General features: G+C 41.6%; 1 protein-coding gene across 5 annotated transcripts in view; it reads right to left on the bottom strand.

Moving 5' to 3' along the window:
- The window catches only part of SLC14A2 (solute carrier family 14 member 2), a 450,747-nt gene that overhangs the window by 39,465 nt on the left and 392,979 nt on the right, over window positions 1-18,303 (bottom strand). For 4 of the 5 annotated variants that reach the window (XM_059894582.1, XM_059894579.1, XM_059894578.1 and 1 more), the window contains 4 exons: window positions 17,267-17,457; window positions 8,521-8,701; window positions 7,345-7,534; window positions 2,800-2,928 (listed from right to left, as the gene is read on the bottom strand). In XM_059894582.1, coding sequence (XP_059750565.1) covers window positions 2,800-2,928; window positions 7,345-7,534; window positions 8,521-8,701; window positions 17,267-17,446 — 680 coding nt within the window. In that variant the 5' untranslated portion in view covers window positions 17,447-17,457. The remainder of the gene's footprint in view (window positions 1-2,799; window positions 2,929-7,344; window positions 7,535-8,520; window positions 8,702-17,266; window positions 17,458-18,303) is intronic. The other variant, XM_059894581.1, reaches the window with a different exon arrangement.

Genomic DNA, 18,303 nt, shown 5'->3' with positions numbered 1-18,303 from the left:
ATCTTCTACATGCTTCTGCCTTCCTAATCTTGACCAGATCACTAAGGTCCAGATTTGCACATCCAATTTCTTTCTCAGCATGTCTACTCAGAAGGCTGAAGTTTAATATGTCCAAACAGAACTCTTGATTTGTGTCCTGTCCCCCACCATCAACTGGTTTTTCTTTCTGTCTCCTCCATCAACCCATGTGCTCAGGCAAATTATAGGAGTGCACCGAGTCTTCCTTCATCCCCACCTCCAAACTCCACAGCCTCTCAGAAAGTCCTGTTGCCTCTACCTTCCTTAAAATATACCCCAAGCCCAACCACTTCTCTTCACCTTCATGGACATCGCCCTGGTCAAAGCACTCCTGTCCTCTGTGGGTTATTGCAGCAGACTCCTAACTATGCTTCTAGCATCCACTCCTGGTCCAGCTAAAATCCATTCTCCACACTGCCAGCAGAGTGATTTGTTTAAATTTAAACCACATCCTATCACTCCTCTGCTTAAAACCCTTTAACTGCTTCTCATCACAGTTGTAAAAATCAAAAGGCTGGGCTTCCCTGGTGGCGCAGTGGTTGAGAATCTGCCTGCCAATGCAGGGGACACGGGTTCGAGCCCTAGTCTGGGAAGATCCCACATGCTGTGGAGCAACTAGGCCCGTGAGCCACAGTTACTGAGCCTGCGCGTCTGGAGCCTGTGCTCCGCAACAAGAGAGGCCGCAATAATGAGAGGCCCGCGCACTGCGATGAAGAGTGGCCCCCACTTGCCGCAACTAGAGAAAGCCCTTGCACAGAAACGAAGACCCAACACAGCCATAAATAAATAAATAAATAAATAAAAATTTAAAAAAAAATCAAAAGGCTTGCTGGAGAGGTACAAACTATTAGGTACAAAATAAGCTACAAGGATATATTGTACAACACAGGGAATATAACCAATCTTATAATAACTAAAAATGGAGTATAACCTTTAAAAATTGTGAATCACTATATTGTACACCTATAACTTATATAACGTTGTACAGCAACTATACTTCAATTAAAAGAAAGGCTTACTAGATCCACAAGGTGTATGGGCCTTGGCCATCATCTACTTCTGCCCTCACCTCCTGCCACCCCTCCTTCATTCACTGAGCTTCAGCCCCTCTGGTCTTGTTTCTTGAACACATCATACTTCTCCAGTTGGTGTCTGCATATGCCACTGGTTCTGCCTGCAATATACTTCACCCAGATCTTCAGATGACAGGTACTTTCTTATTTAGGTGACAGTTCAAATATCTCCTCTTCAAAGTGGCCTTCCCTGACCACCCAAGTCTGGGATCATTCTTTGTCCCGTTTGCCCCATTTTGCTTTCCTCAAAGCACTTATCACATCTTGAAATGATCTTTTTACTGAACAATTGATGAGTTTATTTCTATCTTTGCCAGGAAGAATGTCAGCTCCCAGAGGACAGAGACTTTCTCTTGCTCACAGCTCTCCCTGACATCTAGAATAGTCTCTGCACATAGAAGGCCCTCAGCAAATGTTTGTTTGTTGGATAACTCCAGCACTACTTAGTACCTACGCTGTGGACTGGATTTCCAGGATTGCATGAGTGGATTTGTGAAGTGCCTGGGTAGTAGCACAGAGCTCAGCCAGCGTAGGGGCCCAGTGTTTCTTTTCTTTTTTTTTCACTTTAAGTTGGGAAGTGAGGGTGGGGATGGGGGCACAGTAGATACACTGCCACCCAGTGCACTGTGTCTGAGGGGCTTAATCTATGTAGTTATAAACCAAATGTATGCAAATGAAGACACGTTCTCCTCTTCCTCAGGCGTGGTGTGTGGGGGACATTAAGGAAATCCCCACAGAAATGACTGTGTTAGCATTTTGTCCTGATAGATTAACGAAGAAATCCTAAGAAGAAAAGGAAATTGCCCAGAATGCTTAATGTAGTAATTTATTTGCAAACACTCCTAAAAAGTAATGGAACAGCACTTAAACTAAATTAAACTAACTGGTTTTAGTAACTCCAGACTTTGAAACCAAAGAAAGATATTAAAAATCAGTCGGCATGTCAGAGAGTGGTAGAGTTCAGGGGTTGGGGGGACATGGGCTCCCCTCAGGCTTCCTGCCACCATGTTACAGAGGGTGCGACCAGACCCTTTGACGCTATAGACTCACTGTAGGTTCAAGTGAACTGAGCATTACATGTGTAAAAGGCCTATTTGTTCCTAACACCCTTCATCTTGACTTTTTTATTCCTTCTGAAAAATGAGGCAAATGCACAGCAAGACCTCAACTGATGCTTCTTGTTCAAAGATTCTATGCTTTAAATATAGACATTTTGTTTCAAGAAAGCTCTCTGATTCTATCACAAGTGAGTTTCAGCTTTTGGGTCTTGGTTAGGCCATGGGATAGACGATTCCCATGTAGGCTGGAGTTGAATAGTGCAGACTCTCGGTTCATCATCTGGGGCAGGTTGCATAGCCTCTGCATGCCTTAGCCTTCCCTTCTGTAAATTGGGGACAGTAATAGTCCTCCCTTGCCTAGCACTGTGCCTGGCATGTAGAAAATACTCAATAAATGTTAGCCTTTATTACTAAGCCTATCATTCAGAGGAGGTTATCAGCACAGTAAAAAAAATGTAGTGTTTGCTCTTTGAAAGGTCCGTGTTATTCCAAACTCAAAATGATCCTCTTGTGTTGCAACTCAACTCATGGACTCTTGCGAGACAAAGACAAACCAGGTTGACTATGAAGACACTGGGCCCCACAACAGTGTCAGACACAGCACCTTGGGGCCCTGTAGGTCTGAGAGCGGAAAGAAGGAGGTGCCTCACCAGGACATGGCTGTGAAGGTCACAGGAAGCAGAAGCCACCAGTAATAGTCTAACTTCTCGGAGAACACAGCTATCAGCATTCCCACCAGCATCCCATTGTACCCATGGAGACCCGAGGCGATGGCAGACCTGGGGTTGAAAACAGAGGTACAGTGTGAATTTGTTGGCACTTACTGGGTCTGTTCCTCCTGGTGCTCACAGAAAAAAGTCAGCTTAGTCAATGAATATAGGGTAGTCACACAGCTGCTGGCACATTTCTAAATCACATACACACACACACACACACACACACACACACACACACACACACACCCCTTGATTACCCTTGCTGATCTAGAATTAAATAATGCACTTTGTCTGTGTCTAAGCTCCCCTTTGCTTCTCAGGGGAGTTTAGACTGCTTGATATAGAGGGAAATCTAAGAGAAACCTGAGGTGCGTCACGGGGAAGGTGTGTGTGTGTGTGTGTGTGTATGTGTGAAAGAGACAGGACAGGAGGAGGAAGGAGGGAGGCAGGGAGGAGGAGAGAGTGTGTTCTGACTGCATTGTGTGACACTGTAATTGTCTGAATCTGGCCGCTTTCCCTGTCTCTGAAGTTGGCCCCAGAGTGCACAAGCCGAGTCCGCTGTGATGCCCATGCCCTTCCCCGCGGCACAGCAGGAGGGCCCAGAGGCACCATAGAATCCAAGCTTGAGTCTCCCTCTGCTTCATCAGAGATGCCTGTATGCACCTAAACTTCTCTTCCTGATCCAAATAAACACTGCCTTTGACCTTTCCCATTGCTCTGCTGGGTAAGGGGAGAGGGGAATGGGGTGAGGGACGGGCCTGGACAAATCACATTGCAAGGCCCCTGCAGAGAATAAGCTTTGTGTGCTGTGGTCTGCCCTGCCCTCCACTGAAAGTTGCCTGAGGTCAAAGCTTATCTGATGTCAGTGTCAACAACAGTCAACAGTGTCTGGTGCACGGAGCGGAGCATTCTAGGCAAGCAGTTGATGAATGGATGTGAGTGTGTGTTAAATCCTACCACAGATACTGACTGTTTTGTAGGCGGAGGCACCTGGAAGCATGGTGCCCTATTGTGGAGGAAGGGAGCTCTAGCCAGAGGAGGCTCCTGGCTGGCAGAGGCCACAGCTTAGGTGTGGAATAGGGGAACCTTCAGCTCTGGAGTGACCAGGAGATCAGCTCAGCTAGATTAGGGGAGTGGGAGCAGGGGAGAGGGTGGGAGAGCATCTCTAGACAGTTTCCAACAAGAAAAGCTGAACATGGGGCACTTGTGTGGGGACACTTGTATGGGACATGGGACAGCTGGGTCTTTAGCTGCTCCAAGGCCAGGAAGATATGGGATAGCTGGGGGCAGGCAGGGGGCTGAGAAAGAACGGGGCGGCAGGGAAGACCACTGGAGTTCAGAACCTCCTCAGGACTAGAATAACTACCTGAGAAACCCGTGCTTGGGAAAGAATCATTATTTTTAAGTGTGTTTGCATTTTCTCTATATTTTCTCATTTCTGTTCCATGTTAGAATTTAGTACATTTTTAGTTTTAATACCAGTGGCTTCAGGCAAACTGAGCAGAGACTGATGACCCATATTGGGGGAGAACCTCAGCCCCAGTGGCTGGGTGTATAGGAATAGCAGGAATAAAATGAAGGAATCCAGGGGAGATAAAATTAGGGAGACATCTACGGGCTGCCTCCATAGCTGCCCCTCCCCGTAGGGAGTCCCCTCCCAGAACCCTTCTCTATCAAAACGCTGGTGGCTTCTGGCTTGATTGTCAAAAGGAGACCCATTGCCTCACATCCCCATCCCTGCCCTGACCATCAAAAATATAAAATTAGGTTCAACCTCAATGCCCAAAAGACCTTCATTAGGACCATGTTCCAGAAGGACACTGCAGCATCATGTTGCTGAGCTTGAGGCTGCAGTGGTAAAGGGCTGTCTTGGGCTAGTGGGGGTGGGGTAGTAGAAGTAAGGGCTGGGGAGTGGGGGTGGGGGGAAGCAGGAGTGGTGGACAAGGAGAAGAGGTAGGGCCTCTGGGGGTAGGCGAGTAGGGATGGTGGAGGGGGTTGGTAGAGGTTATGACTAGGATATGCAGCTGCATCAGTGGTTCACTGGGGACAGTGGTGAAATTGGGGCTCCTCAGAAGGATGTGCATGCACACATGTCATGTAGGGTGCCTAGAGCTTTGAGCCTATGATGTAGAACATGGCACTGACCTACCAGCAATGAGGCTGGAATCTTTTCCAGGCACCATGATAGAATATGGAACATCTGAGATGGACTTCCTGTTCTGAACATAGCCAGGGAGAGAAGACTCAGAAAGCAGAGAATGATCCAAGATAGTATGGGGGTAAGTTCTGTGGTTTTTCAGAGAGAAAGGAGGGTTCAGAGAGCACTGGGGTAGTCAGGGGTGGCTCCCTGGAGGAGGAGGGATTTGCAGGAAGGGTAGGATTAGTTAGGCCGAAGCAAAAGTGCTCAGTTGGGAAGAGTGTGATGCTACGTGGTAGGTTGGGTGAGGCCCGTCAGAGAAGGCTTTGGAAACCAAGCTGAGGGATTGGGTTTTTAGCTAATGCGCACTTGTCTTAGATTCTTAATCAGGATATTTGGGAAGGTTAGGCAGGGAATGTGTGTGTTTCCTTCATAAAACTGGGAGCAAAAAAAGATTCCATGGAGCAACTCTTTGAATGGCTTGGCAAGTTTTCCAGTGGATTATGGTCAGGAGGGAAGTTGGCGAATTAGACTGTCAGAACAGGAAGGGACACAGGCTTCTTGAAGGTGACCTGTAGGTGGGCTGGATGGAGTTCACCTCAGGGGAGTTTTGGCGAACAGTGATGGAACAGTAGGACAAGAGCTGATCCTGTCGGAGGCTATTTCTATGCCAGCTGTCCGTGAGGCTGTAGGTGAGTGGCAGCAAGGAATAGGGAACCCACTGCTTGAAACAGAGACACAAATCCTGGCTGGAGCCCATTTCTTCTGTCACCTAATAGACCTACACCCCAAAGAATTCAGCCTCTTATTCATCTGATCTCGTATGGCCCCCCAGCTAGAATTGGCGTAGTCCCCCAAGGCCACCTTAGAGGGGCACTGACACTTCTCATGGGAGACAAGTTGACCCACGCCTGTGCCTTGGTGGAGCTGGAATGTCAGGGGGGCTGGAGGAGTGCAGCGTTGGTTATAACACAAGCAACTCGGAGCACTCCCCAGGCTCTGGGGTCACCAGGGGCCCCCGGCTCTGCTGTCCACTCTGTCCACGTGCCAGAGAGAGCACTGACCTCCAGCCTAGAAGACACAGGCCACGTGTCCCAGCCAGAACCCTGCCATCCACTGGCTGTGGCTCCTTCCGTGAGCGCCTTACTCCTCCTGGCCTTCTTTCTCTCACTTGCAAAACGTGGACCCTCTTACCTTCACTGTCTGCCTTGTGAAGTGGCGGGAAGAATCACAGGTAACAAGGCACGACAGTGCTTTTCAATATTTTTGACAGTACCCCATGGTAAGGAAGGAATGTGTTCATATTTTATAGTATGGCCCAGTTTTTCTCTCTCTCTCTCTTTCTCTCTCTCTCTCACCACCCCCCACACCCAACATGATTGAAACAAAAATTTCACAAAATAATATTTACCTTTACTACATATGGATTACTCTAATCTGTTTTATTTTATTCTATTATTTTAATTTAAAAAAATCCTGTTTTTAAAAATTCATGATCTACAAATGAATTGGTGACCGCCAAATTTTAAAAAAACTGAGACTATGGGCATTCCCAGACCTCTCTGATCATCAGAAGTACCCAGGAGAATCTTGTTTAAAACACCGCCCACCTCCAGATCCACTGAATGGGAATATCTCTGGGAGGGAGGGGGACCGGGGCGGTGCTGAGAAACTACATTTCTTAACAATCACTCCAGGTGTTTCTGGCCGTCAGGAAAGTTTGGGAACCATTGGAATAACATACGGCAAAGTCTGAGGAAATGGTCCCATTCTCTAAAATGCACTTGTTGTTATTACTGGGCTTTGTGGCCACTGGTGCAGAGCTGCCCTCCTCCCAACCTGCCCCCTCTCAGCTCCTGTTGTTCCCTTCTCCATGCCACCTCCCCACCCCCTCACTGCCTTCTCCTCTCGCCTTCCTCTCTCCCACATCAATGTTACTAGCTCAAGGCTGCCCTCTCTAAGCTTCCCAACACTTAATGAGGTCTGCCTTCTCTGAGCTTTCCAGTATACACTGTCTTGTATTATTCTGAGACATTTCTTGTCTGTTAGTCTTATCTCCCTCAACTAGATTGTAGGCTCCATGAAGGAAGAGCAGCTTAAGTGTTCCTCTGCACCTGCCTTCGAGGGAGTGTTTCCAGAAGTCTCTACAGTCAGATGGAGCCTGGTACTGTCACTTGCTGTGAACTTAGAAGAAGTTTAACTGTGTAAAGAACTCCAGTGACATGTTTAAAGCCGATACTCAGGAGACTGTGGTTGGCTGATACTAGGATAAGGTCACTCAAGTAAACACTTCTCCACCTGTCTATCCCAAGAACCCAAGACCCTCAGAGAGAGGAACTCACCTGTCCTGGCTCAAGACAAGGGCAGTTAAAGTTGACACCACTGTCCCCAGACCCCCAGCAATTGTCCACCAGGGATTCTGGATCAGGAGCCCTATGAAGATGATGAGTCCGCTGAGAGGGTTGTTGACGAACATCACCTGAGCGGCCCCTCTCAGAACCCAGTCTGTGAACTGGAAGGCCAGGGGCTTATCTGAAAGAGACAGGCAGAGTCATCAGCAGGGTTCAGCCTGTGCTTCCCTGCTGGACCACTGGCTGGCGAGGCAACCAAGGCAGACAGGGATGCACTAGCCAGGACACTTGCCCTCATTCAGCCTGGCGCCCAGCCCGAATCTCTGCGTGGCCTGACAATCAGTCCACAGTGGTGTCAGTTTTGCCATACAGACTGAGGCACCATGCTGAGACCAATTTAACGCTATTCCAGCCATCGGCTTGGTTGGTAAGGAAGCCCCAGGAACATTCCAAGGGAAATTTATTGGTCCAAAGGAAGAGGTGGGGAGGGAAGGAAACTCTTTTTGTGTAGAGCTGTATGACTCAGTTGAGGGCTGGTATCTGAGCAGCAAAGAATATAGTCTGGAGAAAAAAAGGCTGGGAAAGAAATGATTTTAGCTCAGCTGTGAAATCAGCGTTGAGTTATGTATTGACATTGAGTATTGACATGCATTCTGTCTCATTCTCTGGTTTGGTTTCCAGGACAACATATACAAGTGGGGGGCAGGTGGGGGAGGGTATGGTAGGGATATTTGTTGCAACATTTAGTTTAGGGAAACTAGGAGAAGAATGATGTTAAAAGGGAAGAATCTGGAACATTGGGGAGGGTGAGGCCAATATTTTCTTCTTGGCACATAAAAAATGGCTGTGGAATAAGTGAAGGAATGACCATTCAGTTTGTTTGAAAATGGCTTCTACGTTGCTAATGTGGTTGTCCTATATCTATTCCATGTAGGAGTGAAGAATTTGCAAAGAACTAAAATCAGTGGAATGCACTGAATTCTGAAACCATGGGAATTCAGGTAGTAGGATACATTACGGCCACCCAGAGCCAGCCCTGAGCTGGAGCACCTCAAATGTGGGGGCCCTGCCATGGGTGAGTGCGGGAGCAGCTTCCTCAGTCCAAGCCAGAGGGAGGGCTGGCTCCCTGGCCTGGCCTGGCTGCTTCTGCCCTGGGCATTGGCCTACCTTTCAGCCAGCTCCTGCATTCCTTCATCTCGCCTGTGAGGTAGCTCACAGCTTGAAAGAGGCTGATGCCCCCTTGGCCCAAAGAGCCCTGAGGGGCTGCCCCACTTTCTCTTCTTCTACCCTTTTCATTGGGTTTTTCAATCTTCACAATGTGGCTTTCTTCGCTGGATGATCGAAGATCCTTTAAGGAGAAGCCATGACAAAACATCAAATAATATAGCTTTTTGAGAGCAGGGGCATTTGGGGGTAGGGAAGATTGTCAGATTTTTTGATAAAGATAGAGGATCATGAGACAAATAAATGTCCATTGTGCAATGCTGTCTAGAGTGCCCCACGCAGGCCTGGTCTTCCCAGGACATCTACACGTTCCTCATAGCAGGGTTCTTAACTTTTTTTGCCATGGATCCCTTTTGGCAGTTTGGTAGGCCTGTGGACTTCCTTCCAGAATGTTTGTAAATGAATAAAATAAATAAGATTGCAATGAAAACCAATTATATTGAAATGCAGTTATCACAGTATTAAAAAAAAAAACCTGCTATGCATATAGGAGCAGCAGATCCAATACCAATTATAAGTTAAAGTATTGATGAGTGACTATGTGGGATGACAACTCAGGACAACTCTATAGGGCCATTCTAGCTCCAGAACTCACCGTAGGCTCACCTGAGGCCTTTATTGTGACTGCATCACAGCCCAACTTCTGCCTAATTCTGCTGCCTTTACGTCTTTACAAGTATTGACCCCAAGGACACACCCCAGTAAACTTCTTACATCCAACTCTCCATCTCAGAGTCAGCTTTCTGGGGGAACCCAATCATGTGACAATGACAAAAATCTCAGGTACTACTAATACGGCTGTTGTTCTTTGCTTATATTTATAATTGAAGTAAATGCTAAAGTTCATTGGAGGTTAGTGAAAATAAAGATAAATTATTTTTTCCATCCAAGTTCATATCCCCGTCAATCTTGTCTATGGATGCCTGGGTCAGGACTCCTGCTCTAAAACTGTGCTTTCCGATATAGTATCCATGTGGCTCTTGGCACTTAAAATGTGGCTAATCTGAACTGAGATGTGCTCGAAGTAGGTTTTGAAGGTTTAGTACGAAAAAAGAATGTGTAAAAGATCTCAGTGATACTTTATATTGATTAAATATTAAAATAATAATATATGTATTCATATATATTAGGCTAAATAAAATATATTATTAAAATTAATTTCACCTGATTAATACAGATAGCCAAAAGGCACATAAAAGATGCTCAACATCACTAATTATAAGAGAAATGCAAATGAAAACTACAATGAGATATCACCTCACACCAGTCAGAATGGCCATCATCAAAAAGTCTACAAATAATAAATGCTGGAGAGGGTGTCAAGAAAAGGGAGCCCTCCTACACTGTTGGTGGGAATGTAAATTGGTGCAGCCACTATGGAGAATAGTATGGAGGTTCCTGAAAAAACTAAAAATAGAGCTACCATATGATCCTTCAATCCCAATCCTAGGCATATATACGGGGAAAAACATAATTCAAAAAGATACATGCACCCCAATGTTCATTGCAGCACTATTTACAATAAACAAGACGTGGAAGCAACCTAAGTGTCCATCAACAGATGAATAGACAAAGAAGATGTAGTATATTTATACAATGGAATATTACTCAGCCATAAGAAAGAATGAAATAATGCCATTTGCAGCAACATGGATGGACCTTGAGATTATCATACTAGATGAGGTAAGTCAGTCAGAGGAAGACAAATATATGATATTGCTCATATGTGGAATCTAAAGAAAAAATAATGCAAAGGAACTTATATACAAAACAGAAATAGACTCACAGACTTACAAAAAAGACTTATGGTTACCAAGGGGGAAGTGGGGGGAGGGATGGTTAGTTTGGATTAACATATATACATTACTATATATAAAATAGATAACCAATAAGGACCTACTATATAGCACAGAGAACTATACTCAATATTTTGTAATAACCTATAAGGGAAAAGAATCTGAAAAAGAACATATATATATATATATATATATATATATATATATATATATATATATATAAAACTGAACAATAATATATATATATAGCTATATATATAACAGAATCACTGTGCTGTATATCTGAAACTAACACAACATTGTAAATCAACTATACTTCAATAAAAAATAAAATAAAAATAAATTTCACCTGCTTCTTTTTCTTTTTACTTTTTAAAATGTAGTTAATATAAATTTAAACTTACATGTGTGGTTCATATTATGTTACTATTGTATACTGATGGTCTACAGATTTCTCTAACCTCATCACTGCATCAAAACTTAAATGTCTTGAAGATGTCAGTAGAAATGGTGAAGTGAGGACCTCAAATTCTCTCCTCCATTAAGGCAATGAGAACACTGGAAAAAAATGTGCCGGAGGCGGTGGATAACAGTTGAGGAAAACAAGAAGCTAATCAGAAAGCTTAAAAGGAAAAACTGGGGAATGAGATGTCCAAAGGGAGCTTTAAAAGGCTTGGGCATATTGCTGTGAATCTAGAACACCTCATGCATGTGTAGGGCTTGCACACGCCCAGGATAGTGTGTATGCTCAAGAAAGACCTGAGAATGCCCTAAGCTCTCACCTCTGGCTGAGTTTGAATCTCTATGCAAGCAGAAATTAAAGGCTAGGTGGAGTTGAAAACTGCCTAGGTGAGTGTTGAAGATGCCCCAACACACAGACAGCTCTCCTTGGCAAAGACTGAGAAGCTTACTGATCCCAGACATTTAAGGAAATCTCTGTCCAATAATTAGCTAAACTTTAAGCTGACTGAACAGAGATTTCAGTGGCTACAAATGACAAAAGAATAAAGACTTTCCAGAACTAGTCCAGAAAAGCCATTAAACAAACAAGCCAGCAACGACAAACCCTGGGAGAGGGAAGAATCTGATTTCCAGAGTTGTCACATTATTTAAGACATCCAGTTTTTTAACAAACAATTATGAGACATGCAAAGAAACAAGAACGTATGAGACAAGGGAAATAAAGCAATCAATAGGAACTGTCCCTGAGGAAGGCCAGACTTATTAAAAAAAGATTTAAAATCACCTTAAAATATCATCAGGGAACAAAAGAAAACCATGTTTAAAAACTAAAGGAGAGTATGAGAAATATGAGAACAATCTCACTAAATAGAGATTATCAATAAACAGGAAATTATAAAAAAGAAACAAATAGAAATCCTGAAGTTGAAAGGTATAAAAATGGAAATGAAAAATTTGCTAGAGGAGCTCAACAGCAGCTTGGAGCACTCAGAAGAAAGAATCAGAAAACCTAAAGGCAAGTCAATCGAGATTATCCAATCTGAGGAACAGAAAGAAAACAGAAAGATGAAAAATGAACATAGCCTCAGAGACCTGTGGGACCCATCAAGTGTACCACCATATGCATAATGGACATTCCAGAAGGGAAGGAGAGAGAAAGAGGCAGGAATATTTGAAAACTTCCCAAATTTGATGAAAATCAGTAATAGACACATCCAAGTAGTTCAACAAACTTCCAGTAGGATAAACTCAAAGAGATCTTCGCCTAGACATATCACAAACTATTAAAAGTCAAAGACAAGAGTAATTTTGTATAGACTCTTGAAAGCAGCAAGAGTGAATCAAGTCATTACATACAAGAAATCCTCAATAGAATTAACATCCAATTTCAGAAACCATGGAGGTCAGAAGGCAGTGGAATGACATATTGAAAGTGCTGAAAGAAAGACTGTCAATCAAGAATTCTATATTCAGCAAAACAGTTTTTTAAAAATGAAGGAGAAATTAACACATTCTGAGGTAAATGAAAACTGAGAGAATTTATTGCTAGTAGACCTGCCTATGAGAAATATTAAAATGAGTCCTTCAGGCTGATATGAAAGGACACTAAGAAGGACACTAGTATCTCAAGAAGAAATAAAGAGCACTGGTAAAGGTAACTACATAGGTAAATATAATAGACAGTATAAATGTATTTTTGGTAATTCTCTTTTTCCCCTTCTGATGTAAAGACAACTTCATAAAACAATTGTAAGTCTGTGTTGGTGGGCATACAATGTATAAAGATGTAATTTGTATGACAGTAACAGCACAAAGGAGGTGGGGATAGAGCTACATAGGAACACAGCTTTTGGATAATATTGTAATTAAGTTGGTTTTAATCCAAGCTAGATTGTTATAAGTTAAGATGTTTAATTGTAATACCCAGGGCAACTATTCAGAAAATAACTAGAAACATATAGAAAACAATGACAGAAGAATTAAAATGATACACTAGAAAATATCTGTTTAAGACAAAAGATGGCGTAGTGAAATAATAGAGAAACAGAAAAAAGACATAGAAAACAAATAGCAAAACGGCAGGCATAAATCCTACCTTATCAGTAACTAAATTAAATATAAATGGATTCACACTTCAATTAAAAGACAGAAATTGGCAGAACGGAATTTAAAAAGTTATACAACTATATCTTGTCTACAAGAGACACAATTTATATTCAAATATGTAAATAGATTGTAAGTATGGAAAAAGATATATTGTGCAAACTGTTACCAAAAAAAAAAAAAAAAAGCTGGAGTGACTATACTAAGATCAGCAAAATAGACCTTTTGCTGAGACAAAAATTGTTACTAGAGAGTAAGAAAGACAATTTTAATGATAAAAGGATCAATCTATGAAGAAGATATAAGAATTATAATCACTTACATGTCTAACAAAGCCCCAAAATACATGAAGCAGAAGTTGGCAGAATTGAAGGGAGGAAAAGTCAACTCAATAATAATAATTGGAGACTTCTATACTCCACTCGAAAAAATGGATAGAATAATTAGACAGAAGATCAAGGAAATAGAAAACTTGAACAACACTATAAACTAACTAGACCTAATACATATCTATAGAACACTTCACCCAACAATAGCAGAATATACCTTGTGTAGTGCACATGGAACCTTCTCCAATATAGACCATGCTAGGCCATAAAATAAGTAAAACATTTTTACTGATAAAAATATCAGTAAAGGGATTGAAATCATTCACAATATGTTCTGTAGTCACAATGGAGTGAAATTAGAAATCAAACATAGAAGGATATTTGGAAAATATGTGGTAATTAAACAACACACTCCTAAATAATCCATGGATCAGAGAGGAAATCAGAAGAGAAATTTGAAAATATTGCATTCATTGAGATGAATGAAACCAAAACCACAACACACTAAAACTTATGGGATGCAGCTAAATCAGTGAGTAGAGTGAAATTTGTAATTATAAATACCTATGTTAAAAAAGAAGAAATATCTCAACAACCTAACCTTTCACTTTAAGAAACTAGAAAAATAACAGCGAATTAAACCCAAAGCAAGTAGAAGGAAGGAAAAGTTGGTTCTTTGGAAAGATCAAAACTGACAAACTTTTAACTAGTTTGACAAAGAAAACAAAGAGCAGATTGAAATAACCAGAATCAGAAATGAAAGAGGGTACATTACTACCAACCTTAAAGAAAAAGAAAGGATTATAAGGAATTGGATTATAAAGAAATTAATAATTGTATGCTAACAAATTAGATAACCTAGATGAACTGTATAAATTCTTAGAAAGCCACAAACTACCAAAACTGACTCAGGAAGAAATAGAAAATCTGAATTGACTCATAACAAATTAAAGCAACTGAATTAGTTAAAAACCAAACCAAACCAAACTAAAATTTCCCACAAAACCCCAAGTCCCGGTGGCTTCACTTGTGAATTGCACCAAATGTTTAAAGAATTAATACCAGTATCTTCTAAAGAGTAGAAGAGAAGGGAACACTTCTTAACACATTCTATGAGGCTACTATTATCCTGATATCAAAACCAGACAAAGTAATCACAAGAAAGAAAACTATAGGCCAATATGCTTTATGAATATAGATGCAAAAATCCTTAACAAAATACTAGCAAAACAAATCCAAGCAGGATATAAAAAAGATTATGACCAAAAGAGAATTCTAAGAATCTGAGGCTGTTTCAACCTATAAAAACTATCAACAGATTGTTTAATAGAATAAAGAAAAAACTCACATGATTATCTTGATAAACACAGAAAAACCATTTGAAAAATTAAGCAACCTTTCCTGATAAAAAACAATCAACAGACTAGGAATAGAAAGGAAGTTCCTCAACCTAATAATAAAAACCCACAGCTAATATCAAACTTAATGGTGAAAGACTGGATGCTTTCCCTCTAAGATCAGGAACAAGAGAAAGATGTGTGCTCTTGTCACTACTATTCAACATTGTACTGGAAGTTCTAGCCAGAGGAATTAGGTAAGAAAAAAACAGACAAAAGGGAACCATATTGGAAAGAAAGAATTTAAACTATCTCTATTTGAAGATGGAACAAGCTTTTATACATAAAATCCTTAAGGAATCTACAAAAAAACTATTAGAGATAATGAATGAGTTCAGCAAGCTTGCAGGATACACAATCAATATACAAAAACAAATTTATTTCTATACATTGGCAATGAACAATCAAAAAATAAGATTAAGAAAACAATTCTATTTATGCAGCATGAAAAAGAATCAAATATTTTGGAATGAATTTAACAAAAGAGGTGCAAGACTGTACACTTAAAAACTACAAAACATCATTGAAAGAAATTAAAGACTCAATAAAAGGAAAGATAACCTATGTCCAAGGACTGGAAGACTTAATATTGTTAAGATGACAATACTCTCCAAATTGATGTATAGATTTAACACAATCCCTATCAAGATGCCAGTTGCCTTTTTATCTTCATTTTTTTTCAGAAATTGAAAGTTGGATCCTAAAATTCATATGGAAATTTAAGGATCTCAGAATAGATACAACAATCTTGAAAAAGAAGAACAAACTTGGAGAACTCATACTTTCTGATTTCAAAACTTACTACAAAGCTACAGTGATCAAGGTGGTGTGGTATTGCCATAAGGATAAACATATAAATCAGTTCAATAGAAATGAGAGTCCAGAAACAAACCCATACATTTATGGTCAATTGATTGTTGATAGGAATATCAAGACAATTCAGTGGAGGAAGGATAATCTTTTTAACAAATGATTCTGGGACAAGTGGATATCCACTTGGTAAAATATTAAAATTGGACCCCTACTTAATATCATATATAGAAAGGAACTCAAAATGGATAAAAGACTTACATGTAAGAGCTAAAACTATAAAACCCTTAGATTAAAACATTGGAGTAAATCTTTGTGACCTTGGATAAGAAAATGGTTTCTTGCATATGACACCAAAAGCATAAGCAATCAAAGAAAAAATAGATAAATTGGACTTAATCAGGATTAAAAACTCTGCTTCTAAGGACACTATCAAGAAAGTGAAAAGAAAACCTACAGAGTGGGAGAAATTATTTGCAAATTATATATCTGGAAAGGGTCTAATATCCAGAATATAAAAAGAATGATTACAACTCCACAATAAAAAGACCAATAACCCAATTTAAAAAATGGGCAAAAGGTTTGAAAAGACATTTTTCCAAAGAAGATATACAAGTGGCCAGTAAGCACATGAAAAGATGTTTGACATCATTTGCCATTAGGGAAATGCTAATCAAAATCACAATGAGATGCCACTTCACATTCACCTAGGCTGTAACAAAAAAGACAACAACACATTTTGGTGAGGAGGTGTAGTGGCACGATGTGCACATTGCTGGTGAGAATATACACTAATGCAGCCACTTTGGAAAACAGTTTGGCAGTTCGTTAAAATGTTAAACATAGATTTACCGTATGACCGAGAAATACCACTTCTAGGTATATACCCAAGAAAAATAGAAACGTGTCCACACAAAAACTTCTACACAGATACTTATAGTAGGATTACTACTTATACAGCCTCAAAGCAGAAACAACCCAAATGTCCATCAGCTGACGGATAAATAAAATACAGTATATTCGTACAATGAAATATTATTTGGCCATAAAAAGGAATGATCTACTGAAAGAACCCAAAAACATTACGCTAAATGAATGAAACCAACCATAAAAGGCCACATATTATATGATTCCATTTATATGAAAGGTACAGAATAGGCAAATCCATAGGGACAGAAAGTAGATTGGTGGTTGCCAGGGGCTGGGGGGAGGATGGAATGAAGACTGACTGCTAATGAGTATGGATTTTCTTTTTGAGGTGATAAAAATATTCTGGAATTAGATAATGATGATGTTTGCACAGCTTTGTAAATATGCTAAAAAACAGTGTAAGTATACTTTAAAGGCATGAATTTTACGGTACCTGAATTACATCTCATTAAAAAACCTAAGCAGTCTTGGGTCCTCTTCCACTGAATCTGTAGCTAGCCAGGCTGCCTCGGTGCTGCTGGGTCCAAGGAGTGCTAAAGGCCTGTGTTTGAATGAGGGCTTCCTTTTGGAGATAGTAGAGTAATTCAAGGGAGCAGGTGTAAGGGTAAGATTTTGGGGACTGGTTGGAAGAATGGTATGTGTGTGTGTGCATTCTCTACTTGTCCTTAAAATCATGTCACACACAGAGCCACATTTTCCATCTAAGGCCAAGTAGGGCTGATTGTGGGTGTGAGCACGTATGGGGGGCAGAATCTCCTCACTTCCATGGGCATTAGGTCACATGTGCTGGGAGAGCAGCATCTTTCTACACTCTTCCTCCCACCACCCACCTGGGAAACACCCTGGGAGGGACGTTCCTCACCTTTTCTTCAGGCATTTCCAGGAGGGGCAGGGCCGGGTGTGTATCCTGGGGGCTTGAGGGCCAGCTAGGGCTGGTAAACTCTGACTCATAGAGTTTGTGTCTGCTGGAAGGAGGCTCTGCCAGGAGAGGACTGCTGTGAGTGTGAGTGTCAGACATCTCTTCCATGCGGTGGCCACTCATGGATCATGCGACTGGTGAAAGGAAAGGGAAAGAACAGGTGAGTCAGGATGGGGCCTCAGGGACTTGACCAAGGCTGGATGGAGGTCCCAGGAGGACTGAGGTCTGTCCTGACACAAGGGACCTACTCCTCCAGTCTCTAGGGCTACCAGAGGGGTCTGAAGCCATTCCTCAACCCACGTGACCTGTACCTTTCAAAATCCCCCCATTCTTCCAAGTCCAGAAGAAAGTCCATTTCTTCTGTGCAGATTTCCTTGACCACCCAGTTAGACTAGATCTCTTTTTTTTTTTTCTGATCACTAAAATATTTTTTATCTACCTTTCATATCATCCATTGTACTCTCTTATTGTGGTAATTAGTTGTACATATATTTTCCCCTTGATACATACATGTGGATCTGGGTCTTCCAACCAAATGGGGGTCTAAGAGAAATTTGTTTTCTTAGTTGCTGTGCAGCTTATATTGCTGACAGTTGGCCTGCAGTGCCCCCTCTCTCCCCTCTGCCCTCAGTGCCCTTTCCAGCTCCTCCCCCCTTCCCTTCCCCAGGAGCAGTAAGCAGCTCTGGTATGATCTCTTGGAGGCTATGTGCACCGGTCCCTCCATGTGGGGCTCCTTTTCCTTTCACCACTGGGCCAGGACCTATGCCAGGACTTGGTTTTAAAACAACCTCTGCCCAGCATCCTTAGTTTCCAGTTTAGTCCTGCTGCCCCCTGGTAGTTCTGTACTTCTCCTCTTCCTGTCTCAGCCATTCTTCTTCGGCCTCCTCCAGCTCAGTTACGTCCTCCTTGACTTTGACTTTATTGCTTATTTGGGAGGTGGTTTTGGATCTGCACACAGTCTCATCTCAGTATGAGCTAGA

This window comes from Balaenoptera ricei, chromosome 14 (genome assembly GCF_028023285.1).
Source record: "Balaenoptera ricei isolate mBalRic1 chromosome 14, mBalRic1.hap2, whole genome shotgun sequence".
NCBI classification, from domain to species: Eukaryota; Metazoa; Chordata; class Mammalia; order Artiodactyla; family Balaenopteridae; genus Balaenoptera; species Balaenoptera ricei.
This window is presented reverse-complemented; position numbering and strand designations above follow the sequence as displayed.